The sequence below is a fragment of the Colias eurytheme genome, chromosome 12 (assembly GCF_061535395.1).
Source record: "Colias eurytheme isolate Ceu_HAF_F1 chromosome 12, ilColEury1 Martin Lab GWU primary, whole genome shotgun sequence".
In the NCBI taxonomy this organism is placed as follows: domain Eukaryota; kingdom Metazoa; phylum Arthropoda; class Insecta; order Lepidoptera; family Pieridae; genus Colias; species Colias eurytheme.
Window position 1 is genome coordinate 1,035,140 of NC_142991.1, and position 13,255 is coordinate 1,048,394.

General features: G+C 32.2%; 3 protein-coding genes across 4 annotated transcripts; 2 read left to right on the forward strand and 1 right to left on the reverse strand.

Annotated features, from left to right (window-relative positions):
* Positions 1-138: 138 nt before the first annotated feature.
* LOC149903766 (tektin-B1-like) lies at positions 139-2,161 on the forward strand. The gene is made up of 5 exons (XM_090107622.1): positions 139-323; positions 560-782; positions 1,126-1,263; positions 1,618-1,703; positions 1,971-2,161. The coding sequence occupies exons 1-5, from the start codon at positions 160-162 to the stop codon at positions 2,155-2,157; spliced, it is 798 nt and encodes a 265-aa protein (XP_089963748.1). The 5' UTR covers positions 139-159; the 3' UTR covers positions 2,158-2,161.
* Positions 2,162-3,472: 1,311 nt separating this feature from the next.
* Spt-I (serine palmitoyltransferase subunit I) lies at positions 3,473-8,890 on the reverse strand. The gene is made up of 6 exons (XM_090108153.1): positions 8,721-8,890; positions 8,194-8,642; positions 7,321-7,588; positions 6,091-6,250; positions 4,306-4,429; positions 3,473-3,963 (listed from the first exon to the last, which is right to left on the reverse strand). The coding sequence occupies exons 1-6, from the start codon at positions 8,745-8,747 to the stop codon at positions 3,639-3,641; spliced, it is 1,353 nt and encodes a 450-aa protein (XP_089964279.1). The 5' UTR covers positions 8,748-8,890; the 3' UTR covers positions 3,473-3,638.
* Positions 8,891-9,931: 1,041 nt separating this feature from the next.
* On the forward strand, positions 9,932-13,255 carry LOC149903768 (putative inositol monophosphatase 3). 2 transcript variants are annotated; one of them, XM_090108115.1, is made up of 4 exons: positions 9,932-10,136; positions 10,863-11,312; positions 11,784-11,932; positions 12,569-13,255. In XM_090108115.1, exons 1-4 carry the CDS (start codon positions 10,124-10,126, stop codon positions 12,929-12,931), a joined length of 975 nt encoding a protein of 324 aa, XP_089964241.1. In that variant the 5' UTR covers positions 9,932-10,123; the 3' UTR covers positions 12,932-13,255. The 2 variants fall into 2 exon arrangements, with proteins under 2 accessions (XP_089964241.1, XP_089964240.1); XM_090108114.1 differs by lacking the exon at positions 9,932-10,136 and having other exon boundaries at positions 10,710-11,312.

Sequence of the window (13,255 nt, forward strand, 5' to 3'; positions counted from 1 at the left end):
TTGACTGGCTGAACCTGCAGTTTTGATGATTCATTTTTATTTGAAAGCTGGTGCCCTGTGATGATTGTAAGGCGATTAAAAATAGATATTAAACATAAATAATTTCAGGAACTTCACATAATAGAAAATAGCAAACGTGTATTAACAGACGTTTGTCACATGGGGTGGGAGAAACTGAAAGAACTAACAAACGTATTCTGTAGGCTCGAGAGAGAGATTCAGAATAAGGATGACGCGTTGTTCATAGAGAGATATGTGAAGGATTTGGACAGGGAAAGTTCGGGGATTTCGTATAAGTTGGATCCTACTAGGATTCCTGTTGAGTAAGTGTATAGTTTAAAATATGTTTGATTTTTACACATTTTGTTGCTTTTTTGTGGCAATTATTAATTATGTCTTAACTTATTGGTTGCTTGATGAAAGACAAATATTATGTACTTTAAAAGAAAATCGAAGTAATTCATGATTTTATTTGCGTAAATAAAAAGCTTTGTAATATAAATATATATTTGCATTAATTTTTATATTCTTGCTAAAATTATCAACATATTTTCATTAGATCAATGACAGAGGAGAGTTATATCCACTGTATTGAAAACACGATCAAAATAGCTGAGCAATTAATGAGGGAATCCAAAACTTTGAGAGAGACAATGTTCAAGAGTAGGGAACAGGCGCGGAATCAGATGTTCGCTCAGAACCAGCAAGTGGAAATGGTTATGAGGAGACGAGTTTTTGATATACAGAGAGCGAGGAATGAAATGGAATGGCAGAAAATGAAGGTAGATAGCTTTTTAAAAGATTTTGTTGTCTATGCCTGTTTTTAAAAAACGTACTCATTGGTTTTGTCGTTTTAGCTAATTTGTAATGGAAAAAAAACCTTTAAGAAGTTCAAAATTTGTAAATACATTATATTGTCTCCGTATGTGCTGCCTATCGCAATGATAAAATTAATTGAAATGTAGGAATTTCAAAGGGTTCTTAAAACAAGTACAATATAATGTAGCAATCAGAATATTTGTTGGAATCAATGAGACGTAAAAACATATTTTTAGGGAGAAATAAAAAGATATTTCTTTACTTTTAAGTAAAACTAACAAAATAAACTTTCAAAATATTGTACAGCTAGAACAAAACCTGGTGAAATTAGACAGAGAGATAGAATCTCTCCGTGCGGCTGTAGCTGATAAGATAAACCCGACTAAGTTAGTCGAGACTCGACTAGACGCAAGGACTAGACGACCTGTGTTGGAGAGAGTTCAGGTACGTTATAATAAGTCTTTAATTCTAAGATGTTTCTTATTTATGTCTTCTTCATACAGTTAAGAAATATAAAAAGCAACAAAAAAATATATAAACAATTGGCGACCTTATATGGCTATAAGCCATTTCTTCCAGACAAACGTCAATCAAATCAATTTCTTCGATTTTTGTATGTTGATCATATTGTGTTTTTTTATATCGTTGCCTCTAAGTCATCATTTTAACTAACTTCAAAAAAGGGCAGTTCCTTATCTGACGTTCAAATAAGGTTTTGTTATGTAAGTACTAAATAACATTTTTTTTTCTTTTTTGGTATGTTTGTGTCTAAAATTGGATTTTTACATCATTTTGCAGGATAAACCAATGCGAGGATTGATAGAGGAATACGAAAGAGTGCACACGAGTAGTAATTTATTGGAAAAGAAATTGGAAGATGCACTGTAAGTACCACATACCAGCTTATAACTAACGTTGAATAAATGGATTTTAAAGATTTTTAATAATTAATAACTACTATTTTTTTGAAGTGAATCTTCTTTAGGCGCGTTGAGAGTAAAATTTCAAATTCGCGTCAAGGCAATACCGCCACGTCATGGAGTAACGTGACAATTTTGGTATCTTTGAATCTTGTTAAAGAAGTTTCATTTCTGACACGTGTGCTCGACATACACGCTCTTTTTTTACATTTTCTCCACGTTTATTTACAGCACAACATACCACGGAATGTACAACCATCACCAACGAGTCACAAAGGACTTACAATACAAGAACCACGCGTTGGAAACGGATAGACGTTTGATAGAAATCCGTAAACCGCTACATAGCGCGGATGATACTGAATTTAAACGCAATATTGGTTATTGTCATATGAGTGATGAATTAGTTACCGATTAAAACTATTTGTTGGTATACGGAAGCAGGCGTGGTCCATAATTCATTCTTTAGATACTCTTCAAGTAAAAAAGACCATACATATAACTACTTTAAAAAAAAATATTTTGTTCTCAAAATTTTCGCCAATAAAGTAGACTTTTTTTTGTTAAATAATCTGTGTAAATAAAAATGTGTCTTGTGACAATAGAGCCTAATTTACGGGCTCAACCGAGGCTCAACATATTTCTGAAAAAATTAAAAAAAAAAGTTGCGAACGCGCCTATCCGGAAGTTATATAAAGAAAAAAATTACTAATACGATAGAATAAAGAATTATATTGTAACCATAGAGCACGTAGAAATCTTTTTACAACTGCCATAGACTTTCACCTCTGCGATGTTTATGCTCGGTGAACTACCCTTGAACCTAGGTTCTATTTCTAGTTACTAGATACAAGCTACATACTTATAGCGCTTTATACCTACATAATATTATTGAATATGTATGTTAAATTACTGCTTACTCATTGAATATGAGCTGGGTTAATTGATATACGGTCAATCAACTTTTTAAATATGTTTAAATACCAAACCTTGTGTAGTACGAATAATCTATGACCAAACTTACTGATTTAAATGAATATTGAATTATATTATCAAGATAGGATTAATTACCAATATTATTTGACACGTTATGTAATTAAGTTTGATGATTGATCTCAAGGAATTTGTCCTTCACAAAGTAGATATTAATTATAATAAGTGTTCAGAAATGTGTTCATGTATATTACAATTTATAGGCATTAAGTTATTACTTATTATTACTAAGGTACGAAGTAATAATAGCTCAATGGATTAGGATATTCTTAAGCACCATCTTCTTAAAATTAAAATTGACTTTATCACTACATAGTTAGTATAAAATTAAGTCGAAATCTGAGTGTGAGTATAATTAAATGATAAGGTAAAATAAAAAGGCATATGAAAAAGTAATAATTTAATAATATTAAATATGTAACATGATGTGCACTGTGTCATTATATTTATTATGTAATAATATGTACTAAATAACATCTTTTATTTCTCTCCTTCCCTAGATTTCCTAAACATATTAAATTTCTATAATGATTTCAAACTGGAATTATTGAATACTGATATTTTTCGTTTCATTGTAACTATGTCGAATTATGCAAAGTGTCGTGTCGTGATGATATATTAAACCCCAAATCCAATTTGTCAAGACACAAACATTTTTATGAATCCGATTTGTGAAATAAAATTCACGTCATAATCTTATGATAAATTTGTGACGAAATTAATAATATTATTCGATTCGTAAAAATATACATATTTTAAACAATTTTTAAGGCAGTGTACTGTCAAATGCAGACAAAAATTAATGCACTAAAAATTAAAAATTACGATCAAACAAAAATATTATGAGAATATGTACTTTTCCCCAAAAACTTGTCTCACTAAACCTTTACTTGACCATACAATTAATTAATGATCTATAGGAAGAAATTTGTCCATACTTGGCCCAACTTGTTCATACGCTTTATCGAGTAAACTGCAAATTAAAGCTATGTTTTCATCGTTCAACTTCCTACTGGAAGCCAAACGTATGGAAGGTTCTGGACAATTTACTTCTATATCTCTCAAGTACGCAGCTACTGTTAAGGCCACACCCTTGTGAAGGCAATAGTTGGTGATATTTTTCAGGTAACTATGTTTCAGTCTATCCGTTAAATCATCTTTAAGGTAGATATGTTTGACGGGGGACAATTCGTCTCCTCGGAATGTGTAGTGCTTGAGGTTGGCCAGCGCCCTGAAACGAAATATTATTATTAAATATATAAATGATAGCTATATCTACATTTAATGTAACTTTTTGTGTATTGGCTCTTTACGTATTTCTTTTCTTTCAACAGGTGTATTATTTTTCATAACTAAGCTAAGAACTACATATACATATAATGTAATTCTTAAGATATGTCGGTTTTAATTTAAAAAATATTGCATCACCTAGTACTCAGTTTAAATCTACGCTAGCTACTGCTGTAACTAATTAAAACAGTTTTTTCATAAAATAATCAGAATATTAACGTCGACACAGTTTACTACGACATTCCTCTAAAATTTAAACCATCAACACAGGAAAAGGACTCACTTATTCAGTTTCCTTGAGTTGTTGTCAAGCTCAGAAATAATATTGGGTTGTTTTTCAATAATATCCAACGCAGATATCGCGGCCTGCGTCAACATGGGTGGCAGTGACGCACTGAAACAATATCCTGCAAGGAAATAACAATAACATAAGGATATTTATATTTTCTTGACTTTTCTTGTAATATTTGACGTCGTTTTGAAAGAAATATTATTAGGTATATAGATTTTTATTTAATACAAATGGATACATGCCATAAAAACTTCAAATTAGACTTAAACTTCACATCTTTAAATTAGGTCTGGAAGAATAAAAAAAAATTCTTATAGCGGTATGGTCACTGCATCGACTTATACATACATTATGTAGCTTTTTAGAGTTTTTTTAGGGTACCCAACGAAAAGACGCAGCTTTGAAACCCTATTTGACCATCGAGATATATGTACTACTAGAGAGGTTATTCCAAACAAAAACATTGCGCGCGGCCGATGTGGTGGGGTACGTGTGGAACGAGCGAGGCGTGGCTTCAAGTTCAAAGATTAAGCAATGCGTGCAGATGCGACACATTGTGCAATCTGTTTACTCAGTACTATCTGGTGGTACTGATACTGCATTTAAAAATATACTTTATTTATTGAGTTATAAGGTTGCTTCCATTCTGTTTATTTACATTCTCAAAAACATCAATCGCCGCAGAGGCGGCTTGCGACAAAGGCGGCTTGTGTCAAAGGCCTCGGCGATATCATTTAAGAACATAATATACTTTAGGCAAACTTGTAATAAGATCTATTTTACTTTCTTATTAGTCCATTTGACAAGGATATTGGGTAAGATACCTATTGGAATAATTTTATTATTATGTATGTAGTATGTACTTATTAAATCCGCGAATAAAAAAAAAAATTAGTCGCGAATATAGAAATTGGGTCGCATTTTTTTAATCCGCGAATAGTGAAAACGCGAATAAAGGAAGCGCGATTAAGGAACTTTTACTGTATTAGTTTCTGTGAATGTTGTGTTTATTTGTAATTGTTGTGCATAATAATTTATAAATCCTATTGGAACAACTGTTGATGAACCTTTTTTTAATAAATAAAAATAGGCAAATAAATAAATATTACTTAATATAATCTACCGTTTTACTTTGCGTAGTCGGGTAAAAGTATAAATATTTAGGTACTACACCACGGTAATCTTTCCTAGTATATATTGTATATACATAGTTTAAAAATCCAGTTACATTTTTTTAACAGACTCATCGATAGTGTCACGTCTGTGCTGTTAGTCTATGAAAAATGGCGCGAAACGCAGAGCGCGTGGTGATTTTTCGCAAAATGATAACAATATTAGTAAAATGCATGACTTACTCATAATAAGGAAACTTACTGGTGAAAAGTCACTCCTCGGGCTTTGTTTGTATTATGGGAACTGTTAAAACAATATCTTAGCACACACGAAGGCATTTTGAACAGAGCAATAACACGTGTTGACGCGACAAGCGGGGGGCACAGTCCGGCACAGACTAAAGAGACTTGTGATTCTTACCTCTAGCTCGTGTTAAAGAGAGTGTAGTAGCGATCGCCTCTCTAGTGTACATATATCTCGATGTATTTGACTGAATTTTTTCCATCATTTATATTTGTCAAACTTAAACATTTATTCATTCAAATACACTTTCTTCAGATGCACTCTTGATTCTAATATTTATAAGCATTTTAAGCTAATAACTAGAAAGTAACAAACATTACAACACATATACAAATACAAGATACATAAAACAATACATACCCAAGCCAGAAAGTCTCTGGTGTTCCACAATGAAGTGTGTACCAGCACAAAAACCACCCACTGTCGCAAAGGAATGTTCTAGAGATCCCACGATCAAGTCTATTTCATCGCGCGGTACGTTCAAATGTTCTGTTAGACCGCGACCATGCTTACCTATCACCTATAAGAAGAGTAAATTTGTCTAGAATATAATTTGAAAAGTAAAAAGTCAATAAACTGTAGTCCTTCTGATATTATAAATGCGAAAGTTTGTTTGATTGTTTATTCACACAAAAACTGCTGAACTGAATCATAAAATTTGGCACACACAGAGAGGATAACACATAGGATAGTGTTTTTTCTAAAAATACCAAGGGAACGGGAACTATGTAGGTTTTCTTTTGACTATGCGGGCGATACTGCGGATAAAAAGCTGAAGTTATTGAAAAATATGGTGAAACCTGCACGCAATACAAAAAAAAAAAGAAACTAAAAGAGTGTTAAAACTAAGTGTACACTGGATATTGCATCAGATTTAACTAAAAGTTATAAAATAATTTAATGCTTAAAAAAATAAAAATGAGAAGTGCAAAATATTTTTAATATTTTCTGTATCGCAAATATCGCCATCATGCATGTTATGGTAATTAGAGAGATAGCTACCAAAAAATTATACAGTTTTATTAATACCTATGCCAGGTCTAATTGAAATGAAAATTAAGGGCAATAGCATTCCTTTTCTATTTCTGATGCTAAGTGGCTTCTTCTAATTATTGTGGAGAAATAGGTCATACATTGGTAATTTAATAGTCATTTATATGGTATGAACAGATGTACAACTACATTATATTAATTGTTTTCATATTCACCATTTCATTTAACCAAATCCTTTTGAACATTTGCATAAAAAAAATGTAACAATATAAACAATATTTTATTACATACTGTAATATTTACTGCATGTGATGTGTATTGATCAGGTAATAACAGAGTAGCCTTGATTTTATCACCCTGTTTGATTGTTTTTACTATGCACTGAACATACATTTTTGAAATTATTTAAAGGACAATTTTTTTTTTATATTTTTTGTTAATAAAATCATAAGTAATGCAACAATATGTATGTAAATCTATAGTTATTTGATGTATAGACTGCCTGTGCATCACAAATAAATCGAGCTGATGTATGTGGTTCTTTTTTGTATACTGTTATGTCTTTTTTTCTATTTATAAAAAAAAATGCATACTCACACCAATAGTTAAACTTTCGTCCAAAATGATCCTCAATTTGAACCGTCTAGCCAACTCCACTAGCCGTCGTAACGGACACATTTCTCCAGTATTCATGTAAATAGCTTCGGCAACCAAGAAAGCTCTTCTTTTGGGATTCAACTGCTTTTTATCAGCTGCCTCTTGCAGTTGCCTTTCAAGATCGTTCATATCATTGTGTTTAAAGTATTTTATTGTGCTACGAGATGCGTCAAAGCCCTTTTGTATGGCGAACCATACTTTTTCATCTCTGTGAATTTTTAACACAATTTTAGTAACATAATCTTTGATATTTATGGAGATCACCATGTTATGTTTATGCATAGTGGTTTTGGTTCAGTCACATGCATAATTTATTAACAAACATAAAAATAATGTTTTTTAATTCAGCTGCTATATTTTTTTTCCAATAATACTTACATAATATATCTATAGCATTATTATTATGTCTAAACATTATTTACAAATTTAACCATAACCACATTATTAGATTCTAATTCCTAAAGGAATTTACCCAAGATTTTCCTTTATCCTGTTTACAAGCGACAAAACAAAAATCCAACATGACATACGCTATAAGCAATATTGTACATCCTTCCCTACAGGAAATAATGTTTTACCTTAATTCTGTAACATACTCGTTTTTAAAGTATCTCAATAAGTAAATCATTTATAGAAAAACACATTCTTTAAAAATAAAAAGTTGCCAAAAAAAAAGCCTGCATCAGCTTTGGTAAAAAAAAAATTATAAACAAAACAAATAGCTAAATATGCACCACTCAAGTGTCTTATTTATTTCTGCATGATCTGATGGTTTCATTTAAAATTTACAAAAGATTGATTTAAGACACTTACGCAAAAATAATGTCTCCCTTCTTAGCATATGCGGGGATAGCACTTGCTATTGTGGAAAATCCATATGAATACACACAAGTTTCCTCTACTTGCAGAAACTTCGCTAAACGCTCTTCTAACTCCAAATGCACATCAATGGTACCATAGAAACCTCTAGGACCACATGACCCAACTCCATATTTATGCAAGGAATTAATTGCACTGTCCATGATAGATTGTTCCTTATCTAAGCACAGGAAGCTTGTAGCACCAACATTTAACACACCATCATCTATTTTGCCCATTGTAGGTGGCTCTTCTACAGGTATGTTCTCAACTAGAGGCAAGGGTTTCCACTCTAAAAATTTCTCTCTCGTCAATATAGGTTCAGATTTCTTATTCTTCTTAAGCCATAAGTATGCGGAGCCGACAACTACTTGAAGACCGATAAGTAAGGTCCACCAACTCGCCTAGTGATAAAAATAATTGTGTTAAATTTTGTATTAATAATAATTAACCTTCATTATAGTTGGTAACTATTGACTTACCGTATCGTATATATCCATTAAAATCATTGTGTTAGAAAACTAAGTCAGCTCGGTGGAAGATAAAGTACAAATGCATAGAATTCAGGAAAGGTTGAGTTTTTATGCGTGAAACATCAAATCAAATCAAACTCGACCGCACGAAATACGAATTCGGAATTTGTTGCTATGATTTGTTGATTACTGTCAGGCCGCAGGCGTCAGTTGCCAGAACTGTCAACTGTCAGCTGTCAGCTACGGCCACACTAGCATTACGCTACATTATACGCGATATACATTAGCAAGCTACTATTTAACGCCTATTTTATATGGGGGTATTTGAACTCCACTGTGTTAGCTGGCCCAATTCGTGCAGAAGCGTCGTGCTCGACTCCCAGTTTACGAAATTGATAGAATATTCTTTTATATATAGTCTATATTCATATTCGTTACAATTTAAATCGCAAAAAACATTTAACAACCAAGCTGGTGCGAATCAGACTTGCAGAAAGGAATCATTGAACACAAAGTCAAACATTTCTTTATTTAAATAGACTTCTTAGAAGCACTTTTGAAACGTCATTACATATTTTTAACATTTACCACCGATTCGGATAGCAATATCGACGGAGAAGAACCGACAAGAAACTCCTTATTTGCTCTTTTACGGCAAAAAACACAATATTACTTTTATGGGAACTCCCATAAAATATATTGATTTTATTCTGTTTTTAGGATTTGTTGTTGTAGTGGCAATAGTTTAATATATAGTAATAATCAATTCTGTGAAATTAAAAAAAAATCTCTAAGGTGGATACCAAAATAGGTAGTCGTTTCATTGGCCCTCATTGAACAATACGCTCTTGGCTGTATCACAATGTTTTTTGCTTAGATATCGGTTATCATTTTCATTAGAAACTAGCGGTCCGCCCCGGCTTCGCCCGTGGTACATATTTACGTTTTCTCTACATAAAAACCATCCTCGTACTTCAAGGAATATAATAAAAAAAGAATTATCGAAATCGGTTCAGCCGTTCTCGAGTTATGCGCTTACCAACACATTTTGCGATTCATTTTTATATATAAGAAGATTGTAAAACCAATTACTAAAGAACGATTAATTAGACATGACTCATTTGTTCTTATTCAAGTTCTTATTAGTACAACATAGCATAGACCAGCATAGACGTAGTATAATAATTAAGTACTTACAGAGAATTGATTAAATTTGTCGTAACTCGAACGTCATATATAAAGTATTCTAGAAACTTGCATATAATATCCACCATCGTTTCAATAATTTTACATTTTATTAATATTATTCTTTGGTACAGGTAGTGTGTGTAATTCTCGACTTAATAAAATAAATTAAGTATATAATATTAGGAGCGAGGAATTGATACATAGATTAGGATTATTTTTTTGCAATGAAGTCATTTGGTGAGTTTTCTCTTTTTAATTTTGTCTTCTCTATCAGGCTATAATTATAAAATGTCGTGACTACTTAGTCACTTGAATTTTTCATGTTTCCCACTTTACTATTAACTAGCTTTCCGCCCGGGGCTTTGCCCGCGTTGTTTACAACCTAATAAATTATTTACGAAAACCACACAAAAACCTATCTCTTGATTCAATCTATCTTTTAAAAAAAACCGCTACAAAATCCGTTTTGTAGTTTTAAAGATATAAGCATACTTATGGACATATGGATAGAGAAAGCGACTTTGTTTTATAGGTACTAAGTACACAGGTACTACGTGATTTCCCTAAAATAAGGTCAAGCGTAAACGTTCGGTAACCTGATTAGATGCCCAGCTTATATAAAAAATATTTCAAAAGGCGCACACCATTTCTATTATTCCGAACAATAAAAAGTTTTTTTTTTTTATATTTTATATGAACCAACGCAGAGCATTCTGGTTTCAGAATCTGATTTCCTGAACAGGAAAAGGAAATTTTGGTAACCAAAAGTTTATGCCTAGCCTTAATGTCACTTTCACAGTTCAATGTCAATGTCAAAATAATGCACAATCAAAATAGTGGTTTTTGGTTTAGCACTTTATTTATATTATTAAATTAATTATTAACATAATATTATATAAACTTATATTAAAATGAACTTCGGTGGTACATTAAGACTTAATAAGTTCGCGTGTTTTACTTTAGGTTTCGTGTTGTTCCTTATAATTTACTGGAGGTCCAGTGGTACTACTTATCCTTCCGACACAAGCGATCTCGTAAGCATAAAATCGTTGTTAAATGCTGCTATATATGCAGCGGAAAGAGGCGGTATCAAGGTGATAGAGGGTAAAAACCGTGGATTGAAAATACACAGTAAAGGAAAGACGAAAGAGGGAGCAAATGATCCCGTCACTGATGCAGATTACGCGTCCCACTGTGCCATGTATTATACTCTAAAGAACGCTTTTCCGAAGCTATCTATAATATCTGAAGAGCATTCGGTTGCTGAGGAAGATTGTCAGAACCAAGAACCAATAGACTTGGATTCACCTCCAGAAGGACAGAGAATTATTAACTATATAAACGACGAACTTGTTCTCGCGAAAGATGTCACAGTCTGGATCGATCCGTTAGATGCAACACAGGAATATACAGGTACTATAAATATAAGCATTAAATATTTAAATCAATGAGTCTTGTATAATTCATATAAATAATCTCTCAAAAATTTCTTTTTTTATTATTAACTTTTTTATTGTATATTTAGTATTTACATCATGAATCTAGAGCATAGAATTCTTATTTATAGAAGAACTGACTTAATTTGTAATCTTAATATATTTTCATCAATATATAAATATTGACGACGCGGTTGGCGCAGTGGTAAAGTAACTGCCTACTGAGCCGACGGTCCCGGGTTCGATCCCCAGTCAGGGCAAATATTTGTGTGATGAACTCAATTATTTGTTCTTGGGTCTGGGTGTTATTATCTATATATGTATTTATAATATTATATTTATCGTCGCCTAGTACCCACAACACAAGCCTTAATTGAGCTTACTGTGGGACTAGGTCGATTTGTGAAATAATGTCCTATAATATTTATTATTTATTGTAAAATTTCAGAAGCATTATATTCATATGTGACAACAATGGTGTGTGTAGCAATTAACGGAGTGCCAATTGTGGGGGTTATTCATTATCCGTTTCCCCCCACGACATATTGGGGCTGGCTCATGAAGAGGACTTCTAGCAATATACCAAAAGTTTTATATGTAAGTGCATTATTATCAGATTTTACCTGCTTCAATTGTAGGTTTAGTTCTTAACGGTAAAATTAACCTTCTCATGTGGATTCTCTAATAGTAATAAAATGTACATATATTGTGTTTTCATGGAAAAAATCAAACAAACACTTTATGCATAATGCATATGCTTATAATATCTCTATGGTTACAGAATCAATGTCTACCCATATATGGTTTAAAATTCAATTCTATAATATTACTTATAGGCTTCCTACCTTATAAAAGAAGTGTGTTGAATGCACATAAATATTTATCCTTTTTTAATAACAGAATTATTCATGGCCACAGTTAGTATTGTAGCTTGTTTTGCTTGCAATGGTTAATTACCAGTGCAATAGGGAAAAGCCTAATCATTAGATGAAACAATAATTACAACAGATAATCAGAAAAACAATTTTATTATCAAAATAAATGGAGCATAGATTTATTCAACAATATGTACCGGCTTTCGGAATTTGGGATATATGTACATTAAAATAAGAATGGATATTAATCCAACAAACAAATACTTTTAAATATTTTTAGTGTTGGTCAAAATTTTTTATTATTTTTTTTAATCAGCCTTTAAATATTTGTTACTAATTTGTGCATATAATCTTTCAGAAAGAAGACAACAAACTGCATCCCAGAGTCATTGTGTCGCGATCGCACCCTGGAAAGGTTGCTGACATAGCGAAAAAGGCATTTGGGCCAAAAACGTCGATAACACCCTCCGCTGGTGCAGGAAACAAATACATGAGTGTCGTAAACGGTACACACGACATATACTTACACGAAACGGCGATTAAAAAGTGGGATCTCTGTGCAGGACATGCTATTCTTAAAGCCAATAACGGAACAGTGACCACTACAAACGGAGAACGAATTGACTATTCGAGCGGCAGTAATGTTGTCGTCTCTGATGGGATACTCGCTACATTGTATGATCATCAGTTCTATTTGAAAAAGCTTAAACAGGTTCTATAGTTTTGGTTTGAGTTAATTGTTGAAAAAATGTTTTCTCTCTCTTTCTTGACATTCAGTATTGCATCCTTGTTCCTTGTTTTGTTGAATTCTATCAAATTGTATGTATGTGCGTGGATATAAAAATCTGGATATGGCTCCAGTGATGTCCAATATATGTTGTATTTTAATGTACATGTTAATAAATTATAAAATTAGATTAATTAATAAAGTATGTTACAATTTAATTATATACTTACCAAAAGTGAATATCAACTTGCTTGCAGCTTTGCGTGCGTCATCTCGTAGCAGCCATTCTTCTTGTTTCTAACCTTTTTTGCTTTCTTG